This window comes from Ursus arctos, chromosome X (genome assembly GCF_023065955.2).
Source record: "Ursus arctos isolate Adak ecotype North America chromosome X, UrsArc2.0, whole genome shotgun sequence".
Lineage (NCBI taxonomy): Eukaryota > Metazoa > Chordata > Mammalia > Carnivora > Ursidae > Ursus > Ursus arctos.
Genome location: NC_079873.1, coordinates 73,552,515 through 73,578,689, shown reverse-complemented (window position 1 = coordinate 73,578,689; position 26,175 = coordinate 73,552,515). Strand labels below are relative to the sequence as shown.

The following is a 26,175-nucleotide window of genomic DNA, read 5'->3' as shown; positions in this document are numbered from 1 at the left end:
TAAACAAAATCCCTATCCACCACAGAGAATTCAGCTACTCATTCTGTGGGTCACAGGCCTAATGGAGAAATAAGCATTCTGTGAAAACTAGTAGTGTATAGCATATGATAGAAATTCAATACACATTTCTTGAATGCACAAAGAAGAGAAGGAGAAAGCTCAATGGCAGCTTGGAAGAACTGCTAGAATAATGCTGTTATCTCAGTTCTACACTAAATTAGTCTCTATGTAGGCCATCACTACTTATTAATACCTATACATGGAAATGCAGCTCCCAACACCCAAGCAACAGTTGAGCCAAGGTTTGTGAAATGTAAATTTGTCACTATGTTGATTATGCAGGTATCTGGGTTCACTGAGAGAACAGAGATGTGCATGTCGAGGGAAATAAGCAGAAGGAGGACTATCTTATAAAGTTACTTACACTGAATTTAGACATATTATCTATAAGGTTTATAAAAAATTATTTCTCCTTTCATTAAAATTTAGTCTCAAAAGATTCTTCAGCCATTGCTTAGTAATAGAGATTAGCATTGACTATGTCTTGGGAAATGTATTGTCTGCAACCAGCAAACTCTGTACAGCAGTTAGCATATTGATATATTAAGGCTATTAGATGGTTCATTTAACTCATAGCTGGCACCTTCAATATACTGTCTATTTTAACTGGCAAAGAGCTGTCTAATATTACACGTGCCCCAGTTGCCCACCTCTATATGGTAACAGAATAAGGTTGTTATAATTCTATAAATTTCAGTGTATACACCCTTAAGAGCTAAGGCATTATTAATATATCCACTCATTAAGTTTTGCATTTCTATTATACAGATATACAAAATATAAATAATAAAGCAGGGCATATTTTCATTTCTAATCCAAAGATCACAATGATGAATTTTAATACAAGTAAAATACTGATGTTCTATAAGCAGCCATTCTATGAACTCCAATGTCCTGGCAATTCTTATTTTCCATATGGAAAGTTGCTTACTTCCAAGGTGAATTTCCTTAATGGCAGTCTTCAGCCTGAAGTTTGTTAAAAAATACTCAGAGCAGCCTGACTCTAGGTAAGTACTGATAGGCTTATTATTCATAATGTGCAATATTTATATGTTGCAAATGCATATATTATTAACATCAGCATTATCAAAGCCCGTTTATATAACCTCTTCTGATGATTCAAATTTAAATTATTTTGTGTGAACCCTCTAATCTGACCTTAATTCAAAATTGGAAAGTGCAGAAAATGTGAAGGGAATGCCTATGAACACTGAACATTCTAGTGAGCCAGTGTGTGGGCATTAAACAGAATGATTCTTAAAAATGACCAAGCACCTTTCATATAAAAACTAAAAATGGGGCTCCTGAGTGGCTCAGTCTGTTAAGTGTCTGCCTTCAGATCAGGTCATGATCCCGGGGTCCTTAAATTGAAACCCCGCATCAGGCTCCCTGCTAAGCAGGGAGCCTGCTTCTCCCTCGCCCTCTGCTGCTCCCCTCATGCTTGTACTCTCTCACTCTCACTCTCTCTCAAATAAATAAATAAATAAATAAATAAATAAATAAAATCTTTAAAAAAACACTAAAAATGACATAGCATGATTTCAACTTGACTAGAATTGTTATAAAAGTAAGTTTTCCACAACCTTTTAAATGGTTTATACATTTTCAATGACTTTTTTAAAGCAATCGACTTGAAACGGTATAAAAAATGTATGCTGGTAAGTTGACATATTGATTCCTTTCAGAGAAGCATGCTTTCATGCCTGCAACTGCTACACACAGTCACTTCCTAGCAAATGTTTGGAAATGACCTTGGAACCCCAAATTTCAAATGTCACCTTCAAGATTTGATTCTAAAATAAGTATACTTAGATACCAATGAATAATATTGTTCAGATTCAGAAGCAACTCAGACAGAAATATAGATAGTATGGAAAATTTCCCATAACCAGCATATATCACTGAACCAGACTAACTCTCTTCCCTGCTTATCACACCCATTCTGGCTTCCAGAATAAACTCCAGACCTGTCTGGGCATGTATCAGGCCGATATAATGAGACTGAAGTTTCTACGATATATACTTCATAAATATATAAAAGGAACCTAAATTAGCAGCTATATAACTGACATCATGTAAATGACCTAGAACCTGGCAGTTTGCATAATAATTAAGAACACTAGGTTCAAACACCTTTCCTATCTACTACCCTGGTGACCTTTGGGCAAATCTCTTAATCTCTCCATGGCCCAAACTGTCTCATCTACACAAGTGGAGATAGTAACATTATCTCATAGGTTTTCTTTCATGAGGATTAGATGATTTAATATGTGTAAAAAAAAAAAAAAGTTCAAAAGAATGTGTAGTATATAACAAATGTTTTGAGTCAACTATTTTCTGTCTCTTCTATTAGATAGACTCTGAAATGTCCAGGTCATACATACGTTTGTAGTTGTCAACTGCTTAGTGGCTGAAATGCAGGCTACTCTCAGCAACCAGTGAACAGAATGCTCACAGCCCAAACTGAATCTCGCAACAGTCCGTGAATGAGTTAAGTTTATATATATGTATATGTAACTCCATATATTGCAACTCTAGCCACATTAGTCCTGAGCTGTTTATTGGATTCTTACCAACAATATTGCTGTTGCCACAAGAGATGAGAGATGAGAGAATTAAAAAGAGAGTCTTACAACTTAAAATAACATCCAAAACAATGTAAATCCATTGTATTTCTTACGACCATGAAGGGATTCAATAGCAGATACGGGATTTCTGGAATGTATAGCCCAGGAGAAACTTAAGGCATGAGAAAGGACCTGTATAGCATGTTTCCCAAAGGCCAAGAGCCCACTTTCTCTCTGTCAACAAAGGTTTAAGATTATCTTTGAAAAATATTTAATAAGCCCTAGGTCTGGCTATCTGAAAGTTGTTCCCACTGCTTCTTTCACTTCTTAATTCCCCTAGTCCAAGAGGACGCAAATAGGCCTGACCTAAAGTTACTGACATACAAGAAAAAGACTACTATAAAAACATTTGATTGCCTCTACCTTTCACATATACCCCTGGAAGTTTTATAATTTCATTCCAGTCTATTAAAGCAGATAACTGAGAGCTGCTACATATATCACATAAATAATAATTATTTTAAAAAGATTACCCATTTAGAGCCATTTACACATAAAAATCAGAACAAACGCTTAAGACTATTAATTTATTAGGTCCTAACTAGAGTCTAATTAAATTTATTTATTGGTAATAACTCTCAAGCAAATATCATGCAATATATGTATGTTGAGGCACAAATATCACCTGCCCACCAAGGAAAATGATAATGGTATTTTATAAAACATTATTAAATCTAAGAGAGCTGATGGGGCACCTGGGTGGCTCAGTCATTAAGGGTCTGCCTTCGGCTCAGGGCGCGACCCCAGGGTCCGGGGACCAAGTCCCGCATTGGGCTCCCTGCTCCACTGGAAGCCTGCTTCTCCCTTTCACACTTCCCTTGCTTGTGTTCCCTCTCTTGGTGGCTATCTCTCTCTGTCAAATAAATAAATAAAATCTTAAAAAAAAATCTAAGAGAGCTGATAATAATAATTGCCTTGATGTCTCTGAAGGATATGAAGAAATATAGACTTATATTGTAATATTAGGATAATGAGGGAAAAAAGGTTTTGTACAAATGACTGTCTCTCTCAATAAAGTTTAGTTAAAATATATTCAGTTATGTTCCTGAAAAATAGCAAAATTAAGAATTTGTTGACTTACTTTTATTAAGTACCTTAATATTAAAGATATATTGCTACATCCTGATCTGGTAAGGTACCAAATTTTAAAAGCACTTTCAAAAGTCTTCAATATTAAACAATTTAAGAGCCCTATAGTATGGGATTGTTCTCAGGCAGATTAAACTCTTGGTCTCAGCTCAGGTCATGATTTCAGGGTCCTGGGATCAGCCCTGCATGGGCTCCACACTAAGCACAGTCTGCTTAAGACTCACTGCCCTGATCCCCTGCACTCTCTCTCTCTCTCTCTCTCAAATAAATAAATAAATCTTTAAAAAACTAAAACATTAAAAAATAAAATAGCTGACAGTTACCTTTGTCATCATATAGATCTACCTATGGCCAAATGTTTAAATTGGTTAGAACACTACACTAAGGTAATGTGTCCAGTGCTTACTGTGTCAGTTACCTTGGTTCTTCTGTACCAAATCTGTGCAATGCCAAATAATAATATTAATAAATTGAATGTTTATGAACTATGAGAATTATAGAACCATAGTCTTTTTTTTATAGAACCATATTCTGATACATCATGCACATACACTAATATTTGATAATATAATAAATTACTAAAATACTTAAATTGCCATCACTGAAAAAATAAAAGCATGTGAAATAGAATAAAAATGTCAATAATCAACAAGACTGTGATTTGACTGGCATTACAAGAACAAATGGTAAGTAAAACCTAGGAGGGAACTGATAGCATCTTTATTATTACTATTATTGGAACAAAAGGCACCTAAATCATACCAGTTTCTCCTTTTAAAGAAAACTACAAATATCCTAATAGCACCATGTGTCACAGAGTAGTTACTTTTATTGCCTTCTATTAAAAGCAATTACATGCTAGAAAACAACACATTTCTCACATACTGCCAGAAGCACATTATCAGTCTATTCTTATCACATGAAGCCAGACACAGTCAAATCTCAGTAAACCATTCATTCAAATGGAAGGAATATTGATAAACCACAATCGTTATAGTTGTCATCTGAATGCATCACATAGTTTGTTTAGGCTCCAATAAAATTAATTTAAATTAAAAATATTATCCTGAAGCCAGCATTAAGAGATGACAAAGAGCATGAGGAAATGGTGCTAGAGAGGTGGGGAAAAATCAGACTAGTATTAATATTTGGCCACAGATAAACCAAAGGCAGACCACATATATGTAGAGAACTTAGCCAACTTAATACATTTTCACTTTTTCTAGATTGGCTTTATATTGGGAGATATGCTTTGCAATATACTGTAAATAACCTTTCTAGGGGATAAATTGATTCATTCAAATCTGTCACTTCAGGAGTATATTTTTACTGGGCCCAATTAACAGAAATACATTAACACTCTAGATGAACCTAGGTAGGATTGGGTAGGCAAGAATAAGGTACTTCAAAAGGCATGGTCATATATAAATAGCCTATCATTATCCTATGGGACAGATACCTGGATCTTGGAGATTTTTTTATCCTAGAGCTTTAATAGGCACAATCATACTACAGAGAGAAAAAAAAGCATGGGCTGTGGATTCAGTCTGGTTCTAACGTACCCTATCTCCATGTCTTTGCTCATACAGCAAGTATAACAAAGTTGTGAAGCATGAGGGCTGTGGAATCATCCTGCTTAAGCTTGGTTTCCAGCTCTACTCTGCTCATCTGCAAAATGGCAACAAAAATGGTATCTACATCATAGGATAAAAAAAATAATCTATGTAAAACATTTAACAAAGTACCTGGCATATAGTAAGTGTACAACAAACATTAATACTTGTAATTGTTCAAATTGTTAGTCTTGTTATCAGTCTCTTATGTGTATTTATCTTCAGTATCACAAAATTCCTATTGATGGTCATTCTATTTACTGATAATTATCCTATTTTAAAGTTGTTTAAATCAGCAATAGGCCATTAGTGGGGGGAAAAAAAAAAAAAAACCTAGCTTTCACATTTGAAAATATTAACAAAAGTCTGTAGAATTTAAAAATATAAAATTATATTTTTAAAGTTTTATACATTAATGTAATATAAAATGTAGAATTTATATGTATAAACATAAACATAATGAACTCCCATAATGAACTGAATAAATGTATAAAGTAGAATTTATAAATAAAACCATATATATATATATATATAACTATAAATAAATATAAATACTTAAATGAAGTGAATTACTAAATCATCAGAACTTAAATGGGTAAATTAACAAACTATCACAGCCAGACTGAATTATGTAGATGGCTAGTATTTAACCAGTCATAAGATTTTCAAAAGACAGATATATATATAGATAGATAGATAGATAGATCACCAAATGAATTATTAAATATACACATTTCTGGGGAGCCTGCGTGGTGTAGTCAGTTGAGCATCTGACTCTTGGTTTCGTCTCAGGTCCTGATCTTGGGGTCAAGCCCTGCATGGGGCTCCACACTCAGCATGGAGTCTGCTTGAGATTCTCTCTCCCTTCCCCTCTGCCCCTCCCACTTGTGTTCGTTCTCTTTCTAAAATAAATGAATCTTTAAAAATATATATATACACATTTCCTACTATGTGCCTACATTCTGATTTGCACCCATACTTTATTTGCCTTGGTACTATGAAACTAAGTACACATAATTGTAAGTCATTTGTGTGTTCACTGAACACACTTATACTTGCCAGAAACTATAGTACATGCTGGGAAAAAATAGTAAACAAAGTGGACATACTTCCTGCCTACCTTCAAGAAGTTCAGTGTCTAATGGGGGACACAAATGAGTCAAGACAATTATAATATATTGTGAAGACTACATTCTGATGAAAGTGTCATCTAAAAGAGGCCAAATGAAGAACTGATGAAGGTGTGTTCAGAAAGAAGTTGCGAAGTCTTCTAAGTGTCTGTTCCAGGAACAAGAGAGTTCAATCTAAAGACAATTTTGGGGGAGTGAAGAGGCAAATTACCTTGAAACACAGGAGGAAGAATTTAGATGTCCCCTTGAAGACAATAAGTAGTGAAATATTCCAAGCATGGGAGTGCCATAATAATTTACACTTTAGAAAGACAATTCTGACTAGATTGTAGAAAACTGATCACAAGGATACAAGACTGAATGCACAAACCAGCTAGGATTCTGTTGAAGTCATCATGGAGATGTTGTAGCACTTATAATTGCTGAGAAATAAAATTATATATATTCATGTGGTAGGCAGCTTCTTCAATGGTTCCCAAATGTTCCCTGCCTCCTGGTCTTCATGCCTTTGAGTAATCCCCTCTCCATGTGTGTATGAGGGCTAGACCTAGTTAATTTCTTCTAATCATGAAATTAGGCTACAAAAGACTGAGTTCCTTTTTGCTTTCATTTTCTCTTCACTCCTTCCTGGTGTATGCTCTTTGATGAAGCAAACTGCCTTTTGTGAGTAGCACTACTGAGAGGCCTTGGAGACAAGGAACTGAGGGTAGCCTCTGGACAACAGCCAGCAAAGACAAAATGGAAACCCTTAGTCCAGTAGTCCCAAAGAAACTGACTGCTGCCCAAAATCATATGGGTGAGTTTAAGAATAATTATTCCCCGTTCAAGCTTTCATATTAGACCACAACTCTGATAACACTTTATATGCTGCCTTGTAAGGAACCTTGAGGCAGAGGACTCAGCTAAGTTCTGCCAAGATTCCTGAAACTGAGAAAATAAATGTTTGTTCTTTCAAGCTGCTAAATCTTGGGGTAATCTGTTATATAGCTACAGGTAACTAACATAATCCACAAAAATAAAATAAGAAATTAACATTCTTTCAACATGATAGTCATACACAAAAATATGAACCTGTTTTCAAGGGCAGTTATCTTCCTAGAAGCATGTGTTAAAATGGAAGTGATATTTTCATGCTATATTGGATATCTTGGGTCATCTCCCATACAGTATCAGTACCTGGAGAGCACTTAATAACAAAATTAAGTTCACTCAATCAACACACCTACCTTACAAGATGTTAAACAGTGTTTTAAAATAATGATATGCTCATAGAAACACAGATGAGATTTGTGGTTGCCAGAGGCAAGAGGTAGGAGGTAGGGAAACTGGGTGAAGGTAATCAAAAGGTACAAACTTCCAAGGCACCTGGGTGGCTCAATCAGTTATGAAACCAACCCCTTTTTTTTTAATAGTATTTTTTTATTATATTATGTTAGTCACCATAGAGTACATCCCTAGTTTTTGATGTAAAGTTCCATGATTCATTACTCGCGTGTAACACCCAGTGCACCATGCAATACGTGCCCTCCTTACTACCTATCACCAGCCTATCCCATTCCCCTACTCCCCTCCCCTCTGAAGCCCTCAGTTTGTTTCCCAGAGTCCATAGTCTCTCATGTGAAACCAACTCTTGATTTCAGCTTAGGTCATGATCTCAGGGTTGTGAGACTGAGCCCCAAGTCAGGTTCCAAGCTAGGCATGGAGTGTGCTTAAGATTCTCTCTTCCTCTCCCTCTGCTTCTCCCCTTCCCTCCCCCTCTCTAAAAAAATTATAATAATACAAAAAATTTTTTAAAGGTACAAACTTCCAATTATAAGATAAATAAGTTCTGGTGATATAATGCACAGCATGATGACTATTGTTAACCATATTGTATTGTATATTCCAAAGTTGCTAAGAGAGTAAATCTTAAAACTTCCCATCACAAGGAAAAAAATTGTAACTATGTAAGGTGATGTATGGATGTTAACTAAAGTTATTGCGGTAATCATTTTGCAATATACACATATCAAATCAATACATTGTATACACTAGACTTATACAATATTATGTCAATTATATCAATAAAACTGGAAAAAATAATAAAAACAAAAGCAAAACAAAAAAAATGATACAAATGAAAACTATAATGATAATAATTATACCAAAAAGCATAGTTTAAAATTAGGGAAAACTTAGTATCATCCATATATTACTGAATAGCCTATTAAAAAGAAAGGATTAAATGTGTACTCTCACAAGGACTAACTGACTAAAGGGATTATTTATATATAATGCCTCAGAAAAGCTACCACATTTGAATTTCTCTAAATTAAATATATTTCCTAAATTGGAGAAACCTCTTTTTCTTACCTGTTATATCATGTAAGATATAGTCTGGAACTGCATTCACTGCCATCAATATATGATTAGAACAAACTATAACTCTTTGTAATTTTATATAGCTGTGTTGAAAGTTTCCACTGGATTTTATGATAAATAATTTGTTTGCCAAAATAAAACCTTTTTTTTTTCAAAATAAAACTAATTTAGCTATAAGAATAATTCTAAATGTGAATGAGTATCTGTGTGAATTGTAAATGCTATCAACTGAACACCTGGTATTGTGCCTAATCAATATAATATTTATCAGCAAAAATTACTGAAATGGGGAGAGACAGTCTCACTAACTCATAGCTAAAAAGTGTCATATTAAAATAACAAAGTGTTTATAATGTTATGAAGCTAACCTCAAAGAAGCCCCACGAAAAACTGATTTCACTACTTTATGTATCTTATGTGTATTAATATATCCTTACCAAATACATAATGGCATGAAAACTGCATTCCTTCATTCATTATGAGAAGAGACAGACCTCAAGTCATAGCCATGCTTCATAATTGATAGATTCTATGCAGAAAGCACCTTAAAAATCTTCGAAAAAAATAACTTTATTCCCTTCCATGAACATACAACTTCTCAGCTTTGGTTTAAGCTCTAAAGAAGTGTCTTCAGTGTCAGGATAATGGGATTACATACTTCACAAGATAATATACTATACGTGTAACTATAGCATTAAGAAAGAATCAGTGAATTAAGCAACAAAATGCACAAATTACTAAGGGCTTAACAGCCATTAAAAGCCAACATGGATAAAGAAGACATGGTTTATATATACAATGGAATATTATGCAGCCATCAAAAAAATGAAATCTTGCCATTTGCAACGACGTGGATGGAACTAGAGGGTATTATGCTAAGCGAGATAAATCAATCAGAGAAAGATATTTTTCATATGATCTCACTGACATGAGGAATTTGAGAAACAGGTAGAGGATCATAGGGAAAGAGAGGAAAAAATGAAGCAAGACGAAACCAGAGAAGGAGAAAAACCACAAGAGATTCTTAATCTCAGGAAGCAAACTGAGAGCTGCTGGAATGGAGGGGGTTAGGAGGGATAGGGTAGCTGGGTGATGGGCATTGGGGAGGTTATGTGTTGCAGGGAGCGCTGTGTATTGTGTAAGACTCATGAATCACAGACCTGTGCCCCTGAAGCAAATTATACATTATGTGGTAATTTAAAAAATAAATAAAAAACTTTAAAAATTAAAAAAAAATAAAAGCTACTGTTATGACTCTTAACTAGAGAACTGATGCTTACCAGAGGGGAAGTGGGTAGAGGGATGGGTGAAACAGGTGATGGGGATTAAGAGTACACTTATGATGAGCACTGAGTAATGCACAGAATCGTTGAATCACTATATTATACACCTGAAATTAATACAACACTGTATGTTAATTATACTGAAATTAAAATATTAAAAAAATAAGAAATAAAAATAAAAATTTAAAGCCATTGTTACAACATAAGGAAGAAATTAAGAACAAACCTTGGTTCAAACCTCAGCTTTGCCACTTACTACCTATGTAAAAAAGACATACTGTTTAATCTCCCATAACCTCAGTTTCTCCACCTATAAAGCAACAATAAGAGCATCTAGGTTTGGTGTGAGGATTAAATGAGATATGGATTTAAAATGCTTATGCAGCTCTTGGGACACAGTATGCTTAATAAATGTGCTATTATTGTTATTAGTAGTGATAGCATTAGTGGTAGAAGTAGCACAATCACCACACTATCACCAATATGTAAAGACAGAGCCATTTTGATGCCTACTCATTTAGAAAGTGAAGATACAGTGTCTCAACTGCTCTCTACAATTAGTGACTCTTATAATTAAACAATGGCATGCATCTCTGGCTCATAAATTCCTTCTTCCCTCTTCTACCTAAAGGAGGTAACTGTTTGATGCTAGAACATGCCAACTGGAAAAGAGTGTATGTATCATCATAAGTTAAATTATATACAGGTATATATGGTGTTTAGTTGGCTGCCTGAAAGATTTAAGCCTTCTTGGTTTGTTCCCATATATATTAAAGCTTATAGTACAGAACATGTATACTGTGTCATTAAGATGACAAATTATTTGTGAGGACACCAGGTCTCTCAGCACATTTTAGCACTGTTTCATAGAGGGTGTGCACTCTGAGATAGACATCTCATTATTTTCAAGTCAATTCTAAGAATTTCTATATTATGAAGACAGAGATGAATTAGATTTTACTACGCTTTTGTTTTTTCACTGCTTCACTAAATACAGAAGACTCTATTAAGCAACCAAACAAGGGTGAGTATCTTCAAAAGCAGCTGGCTGATTCAATGACTAAGAAACACAATTTAAAATACAATCCTAGAGGGAAAGTGCTTTTACATAAATACATCTTTAAACTCAGTTCCACCATAATTTTGAAGCTATGCCCAATATCTCACGCATTGCAAAATGGCATTTATATGCATCTGAAATATTTATAGCACCTCAATTTTCTGTTATTATTAAAGCTAAATTACATTACAGAAATATATTATTGAAGAAGCTAAATTTTATTAACCTTTTATGTTTATTTCTTTTATTTCCTCCAAGCAACATTAAAACCAAAGAAATTGCTTACAACTTCCACACAATTTTTGTTCTTCCTGAAACCTCTAGAGAACCCTAGAAATTCTAATTAGAATTAGCAGTTATAACCTACATATTTTATTATTATTTTAAGTTTAGTTAATACTAACCATTATTACTTTAATTCTTATTTTGTGTCACCGTTATCTATAATTACTACAGATTTTTAAGAAAAATGATACTATTTTTGTAGCCTTGATGTTTATATGGCCCCAAATATCATCAAATTGAATACTAAACTAGAACACATATACAAATTCTAACAGTTACGTATATACTATATATTCAAAACTACTAATAGGGTCTTTTGAAGCTTCATCTTATACATATTTTTTCATTAATCCAGAGAGCATTGTGAGATATATTTTGCCACATAGCATCATTACAGCTTTTAAGAACCTACATATTATAATCATGGGAACACAGAATTTGGGAACTAGAAGACCTTAAGAGATTAAAATTAAGAATTCATACTAATCAGTATATCATCATATCTTGCCTAAATTACTTGTGGTTTATTCACAACCAATGCTCTATCATGTACCTGTGAAATCCCATCACCTATCTGTCTGCCAAAGGCCTCCTCGATAGTTTATAATCAAATTATTGTGCCACTAATGCTTAAAGAACAAAACCCCATTTCCTCAGTATGAAGTTCACCTAACCAGTTTCACCTCCAAGTCCCAACTCAATAAGCTGTGCTTTCAAAAGCTGCACCTCACCCTGTATGTACCTCATCCCCCCTCCATACTTTTCTAATGGTGTTCTCTGCCTAGAATGTCTTCTTTCCTTCTTTCCCTATTAAAATTCTAAATTCTAGGGCCCAGCTCAAATTATACCACCTATGGGATCTTCATTTGCCCTACTCAAAATCAACTGTATTTCCATCCTGCATTCCTACATAAAAAATATCTGTGTTAACACTTAATACAACTTGACTAAATGTAGTGTACCTCTTCCTCTCTCCCTCACTAGATGGTTAAGTTCCCTGGTGCAGGAGGAACAAGACCTTCATTTCTCTCCCTCCCACTGAGTATAGTACCTTATATACAGTTAGTACTCTACAAATATATAAATTAAATTAACTGAGATGTACATTCTCTCCTGAATTAGAAATAATCAGGTTTATTAATAGAAAATTAAAAATCACTTTCTCTATAACTCTAAGTAATTCAAATGGAAAGTATAATTTGATGGTAATTTCACATATTAAGTATTTACATATTTAAATATTATAAGAATCAGAGGTATTTTAAAACTTTCAGGGTGCCTGGTTGGCTCAGTCACAGGTTAAGCACCAGCTCCTGATTTCAGCTCAGGTCATGATCTCAGCATCCTGGGATTGAGCCCCATGTCTGACTCCAGTTCAGCAGGGAGTCTGCTTGAGGATTCTTCCTCTCTCTCTCTTTCTCTCTCTCTCTGCCTCTTCCCCCTCCCCCATGCTCTCTCTCTCTCTTAAATAAATAAATCTTAAAAACAACTTCTTTCTATTCATCAACCTGAAGCACTTTGAACTCCTAAGTTAAACATTTTCTTAACATAGACTAGTAATGCTTTCAGTGCACCTGGGGAGAACAAGAAATGAGCTCTCTAAACCCTTGCGATAGGAGAAAATTCTCAGAGGTTTTAGAACACTTGGTCTAGGAGTTTTGGAAATAGGTCTTAGAAATAATCAGTGTGTTCCTCCTTCTGGAATGCAACTGAGTGAGTGACAAGCAACAACAAAATGGGAAAGAAAGTGGTTCCTGGAGCTAGGAAAGCCAGGGAAGTGTGTTTGGAGTTCACTGGAGCCGGAGCCTCCTCATTTCTTACTGATCTTGCCACCTACTGGCCAAATTATGAATCAAGACACTGCAAGTGACAAGGAACTTCCAGCTGTTAATACTAAGATCAGTCAATAGTCACTAAGTGTCATTACAATAAATGTCTGGAATATGCTATGATGCTTAATTGCTGCTTTAAATGTCCCTTTGAAAAATAAGTCTTAGTAAAAATAATATTACTGAAAGGTGCTCCTTACCTGATTTGTACTCAAATATTCAAAATTAGGAAAGCAGAAGTAGTACTAATACCACACATAAAATTCAGAGAATCAGAGCAAAGAAGAACTGGAATGCGGTATTCTTAGCAGTGAGTAGATGAGAGCCTTTATATAATTTTTATTAGTTTTAGCAGCTGCAGTAAGAATTGCTTCTATTGTAACTGACTGGCTCTACCAAGTGCTGCTCAGAAGAGCAGGAAATTCTCTTGCTGAATTAACAGCTGTATTAAATGTCAACAACTACAGCAAAACACACATACAGCATCATGTTAAATGAAAGGGAAAAGGGAATTAATATTTGTTAAGTGCCTACTATACTAAACACTGTGCTGGATGCTTTAAATATATAACCTTATTTAATTCTCACAACACTACTAGATAAACGTTAGTCTACTCATTTTATGGATGAGAAAATTCAGTCTCAGAGGTTACAAGTATTATAGCTGGAATGCAAATAAGTGTGACTCCATTTTCTCAGGCTTTTTCCACTCTATCACACTACCTTTAGAAACTCTAATGGATTTTACACTTACCTCTATGACTAAAACGTCATCTTCTTCATTTGTAAAATAGAGTCCAGACTTAATCATTTCTATGATCCAACTAACTCTAAAATTTCACGAAATCTATGATTCTTGTGGGACTCAATACAAATACATGGATAAGTAAAAGAGCAACTGCTCAGTATAAAATGTGCAAAGAACTGGAGGGAGATGGTCACAGAAAAGTAAATAAAAATTGCCTTTGAATGTAATAAAAGCTGCTCACCTTCACTCCGAATTTAAGAAGTTAAAATTATAACATGGATGATTTACCATTATCACCTCTGAGATGGACAAAGATTGCAGGGAAACAGATACTCATATATTATATTTTAGATGCCACTACAGACACAAATTCTTTGGAAGGCAATTTGGTAATATATATCAAAATTATAAACATATCCAGGAATTTCACTTCTAGAATTTGTCCTACAAATAGATCTTTTGTTCACAAAGGCATATGCAGATACACATTCATCACAGCATTGCTTGAAATACCAAAAGAGACTAGAATTAATCTAAATACCCATTCACTGGGGACTGGTTAAATAAATTAGGTTAAGTCCATACCACCAAATTCTATGCAGTATGCCGAACGAACAGAGCAGATGAACACAAGCTACTATGGATAACATCCAAGTATATAAAGTGAAAACAGCAAGAAGTAAAAAATAAAAAAAATGATAAATACACATATGCATCTAGAAGCATGGACTATTTCTAGGAGACAATGTGAGAAATTAGTAACCATGGTTTTCTCTGGGGAAGAAGCTGTAAGTCTAGGATTGAAGGGATAACTTATCATGCATCCTTTTATTTTATTTTTTTTTACTATATGAATACTGTGATATAAGCATTTTTAACTTTTTTAATTTAAAAAAAGTGTTTATAACAAATAGTAGTCTCTAGAGTCACTGAAGAATCCTTTAAATGTGAAGGTTACTTATAAGAAAAAAAAAGAATGCCAGGAATTTTTTAAATGTCAAATTTCTTCTAATTACCTCTGATTTCTGTGTGTGTGTGAACTTCAATTTACAAGTAACAACAAATACAGCACAAGCACCTCCAGTGTGCAAGATATGATAGATGGTCTGAAAAGGAGTATTTTTCACCTCTGTCTCTCGGTCTTTCTCTCTCTCTCTCTCACTCAATCTTCCAAAATTCAGATTCTCACATTCTAGGGCATGTTGTGACAAATCATACAAATGAATGGTAAAGATGCCAATTCCAAGGGCATGGGCATATGGAATGTATCAGTTTCTTAGTCGTGGAGACTCATCCAGACTGAAAAGATCCTATGCTTATCTGAACCATCAATTCTGCAATAATTAGTAAAACAGTAGTTAAAATACTAAAAATTCACAAACCCTAGTAATTATGAGATTGAGAAGTTACCTATATAGTATTAAAATTACGTGTGAAATTCACAAGAGGTTAACTATCTAATCACAAACAAAGCACTCTATTTTCAAATCAGTAAAATAGGTACCAGATTTTGATGTTATTCTAAAAAATTTGCTTGTAGGAAAAAACTATGAAATTTCCTAGGAAAACAAACTGATAAGTAGTACAAATGTAAGAGGAAAGACTATGCACTAGCAGCCAAATCTTATCCCAATTTCATGAAAACTTCTGGGCCATTAGTATTCTGTTACATTGTTTTCCCTTACAAAGCAAATTGACAAATTTATTTCCTCTACTTCGCAGTAAAAATAATAACTATAATAGAGGGGTATACCTCACATATTAAACAGTAAGAATAAACCAACATTTTCAGATGAATAGTAACATTTATGAAAAATAAGATTAGAAAGAGTGGGGGCTGGGTGGCTCACCAGTTAAGCATCTGACTTCAGCTCAGATCATGATCTCAGGTCCTGGTATTGAGTCCCATGTCAGGCTCCCCACTGAGAGGGGAGTAAGCTTGTCCTTTTCCTTCTCCCTCTGTCCCTCCCCCACTTGTGCGTGTGCACATGTATGTGTGCGCACGCTCTCTCTCTCTCTCTCTCTCTCAAATAAAATCTTAAAAATATGGGGCACCTGGGTGGCTCAGTTGGTTAAGCATCTACCTTCAGCTCAGGTCATGATCCCAGGGTCCTGGGATCCTGCCCAGCATCGCATCAGGCTCCCTGCTCAGCAGGGAGTCTGCTTCCCCCTCTGCCTGTAACTCCCCTTGCTTGTTCTCTCTCTCTCCCTCCCTCTCTCTCTCTGTCAAAAAAATAAATAAAATCTTTTTTAAAATTCTTAAAAATAAAGAAAACGAGCTATCCTCCATTAGTTGCTGGGTAAAATCTAGTAAATAAGTTAATCAATTTATGTTTGACTCTGTCCAGGGTAGAAAAATTATACATATATCTACATTACTAGAAATTTTTGGCAAAGCACTGAATTCAATATATCACAATAAGAAATTTATATTTAAAAAAATAAGATGTACCTTTTATCTGGGTAGCAAAATTCAGTGCCAATTTTGCAAAGAGATCTGGATTTTCAAACTTGTCCTCCTTAACTTTTAACCAGAAACAGTTCTCAGATAATTCTTTGGGTTCAATCTGAAACAAAAATAACAAAGATAAGTTTCTAAATTATTATTTCACATTTAATTCTTCAAAGAATTCAATTTCACCAAGATTGAATGACAGTTCCTTTACATATTTACCTACTAAATCAATTTTAGGATCTAACAAAATAAGATTTAAGTAAATATTCATTGGGGAAGTCCCAGAATTCTATTGGTGCACAGAAAAGATACACAACAGCAATTAGCCATATAGCAAATCACATTTTAAAAAGTCTTCTATTGAAAGGAATCTTAAAAATAGTTTAGTAAGTCCCTCCCCCAACTCACATACATTTTTTTCTGCTCCTGGATTTTTAAAAATGAAGAAACTAAAAATCAGAAAAGTGAATTAATTCTCCACATTTACTGACCAGGGTGAAGGTAATAATCATAATAGCTAACACCTTACATACCCCCTATAATGTGTCAGGTGCTGTTTTAAGTGATTTGCATATATTACCTAATCTGACCCTTATAATAATCCCTTGAAGTGGGACCTATTATTATCTCCAAGTTAAAGATGAGGAAACTGAGCCCCAGAAAGTTTAAGTGGCTGTCCAAACTAGTAAATGGCAAAGATGGGAATTAAACCCAGACAGTGTTGCTCCAGAGAATTGTCCTCTTAACCATTACACCAAAAGCCAAGATTAGAACTGTATATTTTCCAGTACATCATGATGCTTTGTGTTATATTAGTACCATTTCACCCTATGCTTAAATGCTACATGAACATATCATTACATGTATATACAGAGACAACTGGACCAATAGCATCTGGATCCTACAGTTTGGTGGAGTGTACCTAATAAAAAATAACTACATTCCAAAAATATTTGTACCTCATTTACTCTTATGAGCAAAGCCTAAGAATATTCTTAACTAAAAACTGGTTTAACCATGATTCTGGTCAAACCAATTTACTACGTAGATACTGTCATATTTCATTCTAAGCATGTTCTTGGATGAGTCATTTCCCCAAATTATGGTCTGGATAATTGTATTTTCTTTTTTTTTAATTTTTTTTATTATGGTATGTAGTCACCATACAGTAACATCATTAGTTTTTGATGTAGTGGATAACTGTATTTTCATTAGCAGATTAGTTCCTAGTAAGTAGGGACTGTGTCAATCTTGATAATAAGCTTTTCACAAGACATAGTCTTATAATAATAAAGCAAAATAGGGGTGCCTGGGTGGCTAAGTCAGTTAAGTGCCTGACTCTTGATGTCAGGTCAGGTCATGATCTCAGGGTCATGAGCTCAAGCTCCATTCAGGTTCAGGAGTGAAGCTTGCTTAAGATTTTCTCTCTCTCCTCCCCCTTGGCCTCTACTCCCCTTGCATTCTTTCTCTCTTTCTCAAAAAAAAAAAAAAAAAAAGAAGCAAAATAACATTCAAAAATAAACTTTCATACAGTACATAAAGAATAATTAGGTCATGCCACTACAGAACACTGCCACCTATTCCATATCATCTAAATATTTAACACTAAAACAAAAAAGGGGCTCCTGGGTGGCTCGGTTGATTAAGTGCCTGACTTTGGTGCAGGTCATGATCTCAGGGTCCTGGAACTGAGCCCTGCATCATGTTCTGAGCTCAGTGAGGAGTCTGCTTGTCCCTCTCCCTTTGCTTCTCCTGCTGCTCGTGCTCTCTCTCTCTCTGATAAATAAATAAAAATCTTAAAAAAAAAAAAAAAAAAAACTAAAACAAAACAAACAAAAAAAACATTCTCTAGTCACCAGTCATCTTCTCAAGCATTATACTATACTTATATGCACCAAGAGTAACTCACATATTAATGATCAACTATGGCTGGACAAAGCCAAAAATAATCTAGTCCTAAAAATATCTGGTCAAATAATCTAGTCTAGTCATAGTCATAATCACCTTTGACCAATTGATTCTCTTCATGGGCACCTCAGGTTTATATAATTTTTTCTGCTTCATCCCATAAGGCAGATCAAGTGGTACTTCTGGGAAAGGAGGAATTCCCCCTCCAAGGGGAAATGGTGGAGGAGGTACCCCAAACAAAGGTGGTGGTGGTGGTATACCAATCATTCCAGGTAAAGGAGGTGGAGGAGGAGGGAGAGCTCCTCCAGGTAGAGGTGGTGCTGGTGGAGGTGGTGGTGGTGGGGATGACCCACCACCTGGCAATGGAGGTGGTGGAGGAGGGCCTGGAATTCCTGATGAACCTGAGAGTCCATGTCCCTGAAACATATGTAATACAATGTTTAAATGCTTACAGTAAAATATACAACAAAGAAAACCTATCAGTAGACATTTGGGGTTTAAGATTATATACACTTTAATTTGGTAACATCAAAGGGCTTAACAGTAACTGAAAAAGACTCCCATAGATGTTTGATAAGCATTATAATCTCTGTACAATGACTACTTCTGCTAACACACTATAAAAGTTGGCATCCTCAAAGATTTTGTGAAACACTCCTCCAAAGTAATGAAAAATTACCTTTCATTATAAATATATGCAAAGAAGTACTGAAGTGGCTTGAGCCTATTAGACTAGTTGGTTTGAATATGGGATAATTAACACAATCATCGATCTGATTCCCTTGGAGCCAATTAGCTTACCCAGAGTCTATCTCATAGCACCCATACGTTAGCTGTCTTCTAGTACCAATAATTAATGCTGAGTAACATCCATTTGCCTGGTAATATATGTTTATCAATGTTTTTACATCTATTATTTCTTTTCATTACCTATTATTTAGTTTCATTGTTATTAAACCCTGTAATGTAAGTAGGGCTTTTTTAATCCAAACTTTATCTCACTGCTTATAGATGAGAAAAACATAACTACAAAAAGGTTAAATGACTAACCAAAGGTCGCAGAGTCTAAAATCTACTACCAGAAATTAACTTCAACCTCATTCTCTAATGATAATGGATAACAGATGAAGGACAGCATCTCATTCCAAACTGTCTACTTTTTAAGTTTATCTGTACCTGTTTCTTTAAACCATTACTGGTCACAATGGTTCCCTTCTAAAATACATGAATATTAAAGTGAAGTTGGTTATTATAAACATTCCTAAGAAAATCCTACCAATGAACAGATGTATTTGTAATCAAGATATGACATTAGATGAACTGAATGAAAAGTTTGAAATTAATAAAATTTCTTGGCATAGTGTTATTTTTATTTGGGGGGAAAAGTCTTCTTATCTTTACTAATATGAATTTCAAAGTTGGAGTACTTAATTGTACTAACTAAACTTAGAAATAGCTTTACAAAATAAATAAGTTGAAGCATATTTTAAGAATAATCAATTTAAAGGATGGACCTATTTATAAGAATATTAAAAATAAACAATCATAGAATCATGGAAATGTTTCTCATAATATTTACTATGCACTGTCCAAATATTTTATTCATATGTATGATGTTTATGTGTATATATACATATATGCAACTGAAGTATTTATACACTCAACAAATGATAATCCTCCCCTAGAAAGGAATCCTCTCCTGAAATTAGTAGGAATTATAATATGCAAAACTATTTTCATTTTATTTTAATGCAGCAAAATTATAGAAAACGGTCAGATTTTTACAATCTTGATTGAGATCAAAGAAATTATGGAGAAAATCAAAATAATTCTTCTGAAAAGTTTAAGAAATTAGTAATTTACAAGTTTTACGTATAAATAGATTTGTTAAATACTTTGAAAGGTAAAATGTACATCCAATTTTTTATTAAAAGAGCAAAATTATATTTGTTAACATCAAATTTTTACTCTATTAGATCATATCTATGATATGAAACTTGTGGAGCTATAAAAATGCTATCACTTTTAACAGAGGATTTTACTCAAGTTAAATGCATGTTTCACAAATTTAATAAAGAATCCCAAATAAATGCCACCAGCCTTTAAAAATCAAATCATATCAGCCTTCTCTTAGCTCTCATGAACAATTAGGAATGCAACAATTAAATTAGGCTACAACAGAGTATTGAGAATTGAATATAGCTAATGAATAATTTAGTATTTGGCACAATTTTGGGTACACTAGAAGGGACTGTGTGACTCCGCATTTTTACAGATCAGTTAATTTAATAATAAATAAGCAACTACTCACTAAATAGCAGGGCCCTGTGCTAGGGTGACATTGAGGAATGTCACCATCTCTGGGGGGGGGGGCAGATAAAAACAAAAAGAAATTGAGTTCTCAGAGATATGGAAAGGGAAGTCGGATGATACAAAAAAGGAGAAAGATTTAATGGAAGAAATTATCAAATATTATAGATAAGTGAAAACAGACTAAGGGTAGGAAAAGGCACTGCACTGAATAATCTGGAGTTCGTCAGTGATTTTTGAAGTTATTTCTCAGTAGACTGATGGATACAAATGTAGTCAATCAATAAACATCTACTGAGCATGTGCTATGTTACCAGGTGTTAGAAAAAAAAACCACAGGCCCCAAATGGCATCGGTTAGGCTGAGTCCCCAAACCAGAGCTTAATATACAATCTAATTGCAGTTTCAACAGCCCCAAGAAATAGTTTTAACAGGTGAGTCAGGAACTTTTACATCAGCAGACCTTAAGTCAGCCACAGAAGTCCTCTCCAGGCCCTAAAGGAAGATGAAGTAATCTGCATAAGACCTCTTGCTTTTTCCCCTAAGGGAAAGTGGCAGGACCTAAAAGATCTTTTCTTTTCCCTAAAAACCTGTTGTCCTACCCTCTTTCCATAAAAACTTTTCATTTTGTATAACCCTTTGGAGTTACCCTCTGCTTACTAGATGGAAGGATGCCAAATTCATAAATCATTTAACAGGGCCAATTAGACTGTCAAAACTTAATGTGGCTGAATTTGGGGTTTTAATGAACATTTCTTTCTTCCATTTTATTTTCTCATTGTTTTCATTAAGGGGCTTTAAAGGTTAAAATGCATAGTAAAAACTAAAAAGAAAATGCATACATAGAAAAAGGACATTTTTCTCACCAACACTGGTAATTTTCCATTTCTTAATAACCATTTAAAACATAAAAAGTGCTGAGGGTGTTTAAAAAAAAAAGAAATAAATAAAAAAGTGTTGAGAGGACTTAATCAGTTCTAAAGTTTAGACACTATAACTAAGATCTTGAGTGTGTATGACTGCTGTTCATCATAGGTGATGCAGTAGGAAATGCAAAATTTCTAGGTTTTGAAATTATGCATCTAACTTTTCAAATCATCAAGAAATTTTTGTCTCCCAAACAGTCTTGCTTGTGTAATATATTCCATTAAAACTATTTAGGGAAGTGTAAGCAATTAATACCTTATTTTTTATCCAAATAGTAAAATTATTTATTGTCCTGGAAAATCAAATCTGTAGAGTTATTTCAACTAAAATGCAAAACTGCCAAAAAGTCTGCTTCTGGTCACATTTTTCCTTCCACCTAACAAGATAATTTTCTACCATCAAATTCACTGTGACATGACATAAAGTCTATATATTCTTTCATTACCTGGGTTCGAAGTTGCTGAATTTCTGTTTCAAGCTCTTTAATTTTTTCTTCTCTTTTTTGAAGCTCAGCTTGAGCTTCCTGTCGAGCTGTGAATTCCTCATCGAACTGCAATGATCACCACCATAAATGTACACTTAATAACATAGTTTTGAGAAAGTTTTAAACAACTTTAAGTATTAAGTAAGTACAATGTCTTTTGCTTCATTGATTTTCTTGGTCATTCAGAAAATCAAAGCTCCAGATCACTTTCATAACAATTTAGCACACCTGTTGGGGTAGGTTACTGATTACAGTGTTAGTAAAGAGGAAATATGGCAGCAACCCAAGGTAAAAAAAAAAAAAAAAAAAAAAAAAAAAAACATTTTCACAAAAAAAAAAAGGGAAAGAAAGAAAATTTTTTTATTTTTTTGAAGACTTATTTATTTATTTTAGAAAAAGAGATAGAGACAGGGAGAGTGTGTGGGGAGGGGCAGAGAGAGAGAATCTTCAAGCAGACTACCCACTGCATGCAGAGCCAGACTCAGGACTCCATCTCACCACACATGAGATCATGACCTAAGAAGAAACCAAGAGTGGTACGCTGAACCAACTGAGCCACCCAGGCGCTCCCCAAACAAAACTTTAAAAGGGTGGACTGAGAAGTCTCTCTTCACATACAATGGACATTTATATTGTTTTGTCATTGAAAAATAGGTTTCAGAATTAATTATGTTCTTAAATGTTTCATCCCATACATTTAACTTTATCAAATTAGAAAATGAAACCTAAAAATTCACCATCAAGCAGTTCAACTCTGTAACTATATTTAACGTTGAAAAGGTAATATACTTTTAGAAGGCTCAAAGATTGTTCATTAATACAAATCATAATATTTCTATTACAATCATAATTGTCTAGCATCCCAAAAGTGGTATTCCACAAAATCTGACAGTAGAATGATATATGTATAACTTAAATGGAATTCTCCTTCAGATGCTTAACCAAAACACTTGTATAAAATACTAAAAGAGAGAAAATGAGAGGTTAAATTATGATGTGTTGGGGGAGGAGTTAAGATGGCAAAGGAGTAGGGGAAAGCAATGTTTGCCTCATCCTTCAAATACAACTACATGTATATCAAATCTTTCTGAAGTCAAGAAATCATTAAGAGAACTGAGAGACCAAACTGCACAACTACAGGGAAAGAAGAGCCACATTGTGGAAGGTAGGAAATGCAGAGACATGATTTAGGGTAGAAAAGAACTGCGGATGCTGTTGGGGGGAGGGAGCCCAGATCACGGACAGAGGAAAAGAGCAAAAGAATGAAGAGATAGGGGCGCCTGGGTGGCTCAGTCATTAAGCGTCTGCCTTTGGCTCAGGGCGTGATCCCGGTGTTCTGGGATTGAGCCCCACATCAGGCTCCTCCACTAGGAGGAGCCTGCTTCTTCCTCTCCCACTCTAGGAGCCTGCTTCTTCCTCTCCCACTCCCCCTGCTTGTGTTCCCTCTCTCGCTGGCTGTCTCTGTCCAATAAATAAATAAAATCTTAAAAAAAAAAAAAAAAGAGTGAAAGAGATAGAGTAAGCAGAGCACAGGGGATCGCATACCAAAAAAAAAAAACCACTTTCCCAAAATAATTCACTGGGAAAATGAGAGGGGCTGATTATCATGAGTTTTTACAACCAGCAGAGTTAAACACTTAAGTTCTAGAAGTCCACACCATGGCCATGTGGAGCCTGGCGAATGCAGTGGTACACCTGTGGAGGAGGCGGAGGCCTGGGAGCAGATGGCACAATCTGAGGATCCCCTGGGATGCACTAGAAGAGAAAGTCCCTCCTTCTTGGCGTGTATCTGCTAGGGGAGGCACTGCCTCTCCAGGGACAAAAGAGCCAGTGGGTAGCATTGTGCTGCCCAGTTCCTTAGCATAAGGACAGAGACACCTGCTGAGGGCAGCTAACTTGGATGCTGGCTTTCTGCTGCACTTTACTCTAAACTTCAAGTTCCTGTGTGTTGGTGCAACTGCACTTACGAGACAAACTGATGCCATGCCCAGCGTGGCATGACACTCCCTCAAAGGATCACCATGGGTCCACACTTAACAGATACCAAAATTTAAGAATTTTGAAACTCAGCTGATGTGCCTGAGATAAAACACAGGTGCACTGTGCTGCTGGGCAGGTAGATGGCCTGGACACATAAAGGGTGAACGCAGGGATTTGAGGGAAACCTGGAACACACAAGACGAGACTTTTTGCTCCTCTGTGAGGGATTCCCAGACACTGGCAAGCACAAACTCCCCACACTGGAGACAAGGGAGAGGACTGGTACCATTTTTATCCACCCACCCATCAGCTGGGACTGACTTTAGGGAGTACCAAAGGGTTTACAGTGGAGGCCTGAGGCGCCTATACCAAACCCCACCCCCTGTGCTCTGCAGATGCTTCTTTACTAGGGCAAGTGTGCCTGAGAAGCAATGCAGTGGGGCATACCCCCAGAACACCAGCACAAACCCCCCACATCCCCCAGGTCCACGGACCACAGAGTACTACACAGCTTCAGCTCTAATGGAAAGAGGATCACCACTCTTTTAACAAGCAGACCAGAGCACACCTAGGAAAAACTCACCACATAATGGACAAGATCCAAACACTCCCCACTGCAGGGAAGGAGAAACTCTACAGAACACTGACCTAGGGGAAAGAACAGCCAAAAAACAGCAGCAGAGTACACACAGCATAGACCAGGAGCAGTTCCTGAAGTGCCAGGCCCTGCAGTATATATGACCTCTCCTTAATAAAGCCATTACTCTCAGGAACAGGAAACATAACAGGTGTTCCTAACACAGAGAAGAAGACAGGGACCTAGACAAAATATCAAGATGGAGGAATTAATCCAAAAGGAAAGACCAAGAAAAGGTCACAGTCAGGGATCTACTAGAAACAGATTTAAGTAACATGCCTGATTCAGTATTTAAGAGAAACATCATAAGGATACTATTGCAGCTTGTGAAAACTACAGAAGACACCAGGGAGTCCCTTACCACAGAGAGAAAAGACTGAAAAACTAGTCAGGCCAAAATAAGAAATGCTATAACCGAGATGTGAAACCCACTGTATGTAATGATCTACAAGGATGGAAGAAGCAGAGGAACAAATAAGTGATACAGAAGATAAAACTATGGAAAATAATGAAGTTAAAAAGAAGGAAAGAAAAATGTTCGATCATGAATGTAGACTTAGGGAACTTAACAGAGTCCATAAACCACAATAACATTTGTATTTTGGAGTCTCAGAAGAAGAGAGAGAAAATGGGGCAGAAAATTTAATTGAGGAAACGATAGCAGAAAAATTTCCCTAATCTGGGGAACAAAACAGACATCCAAATCCAGGAAGCACAGAGAATGCCCATCAAAATCAACAAAAGCAGGCAAACACCAAGACATATCATAGTAAAATTTACAAAATATAGAGAGATAAGGAAAAAATCCTAAAAGCGGCAAGGGAAAATAAATCTTAACTTACAAGGGAAGACAAATAAGGTTAGCAACAGACTTATCCACAGAAATGTGGCAGGGCAGAAGAGTGTGCCATGATATATTCAGCATGCTGAATACAAAAATACGCAGCTAAGAATATTCTATCCAGCAAGGCTGTCATTCAGACATAAAGAGAGATAAAGAGTTTCCCAGACAAACAAAAACTAAAGGAGTACATGACCACTAGACCAACCTAGCAAGAAATATCAAAGGGGATACTCTGACTAAGAAAGCAAGACCAAAGGTAACAAAGACTGGAAAGGAACAGAGAAAATCTCCAGAAATGACAACTTTACAAATAATACAATGGCACAAAATGCATATCTATCAAAAATTATTCAGAATGTCAAAGGACTAAATGCTCTAATCAAAAGATATAGGGTATGAGAATGGATTAAAAACATGACATGATAAAACGTTTGGGATGCAGTAAAAACAGTCATGAGAGGGAAGTGTATTTCAATACAGGCCTACCTCAAGAAGCAAAAAACTCTCATACACAAACTAACCTTACACATAAAGGACCTAGAAAA

The 26,175-nt window shown here is 35.4% G+C and overlaps 1 protein-coding gene across 7 annotated transcripts in view; it reads right to left on the bottom strand.

The window, feature by feature from the left end:
* Nucleotides 1-26,175, bottom strand: part of DIAPH2 (diaphanous related formin 2) — a 992,113-nt gene that overhangs the window by 656,278 nt on the left and 309,660 nt on the right. For all 7 annotated transcript variants that reach the window (XM_026483534.4, XM_057313012.1, XM_026483533.4 and 4 more), the window contains 3 exons: nucleotides 22,131-22,235; nucleotides 18,545-18,865; nucleotides 16,538-16,652 (listed from right to left, as the gene is read on the bottom strand). In XM_026483534.4, the coding sequence (XP_026339319.2) occupies nucleotides 16,538-16,652; nucleotides 18,545-18,865; nucleotides 22,131-22,235 (541 nt within the window). The remainder of the gene's footprint in view (nucleotides 1-16,537; nucleotides 16,653-18,544; nucleotides 18,866-22,130; nucleotides 22,236-26,175) is intronic.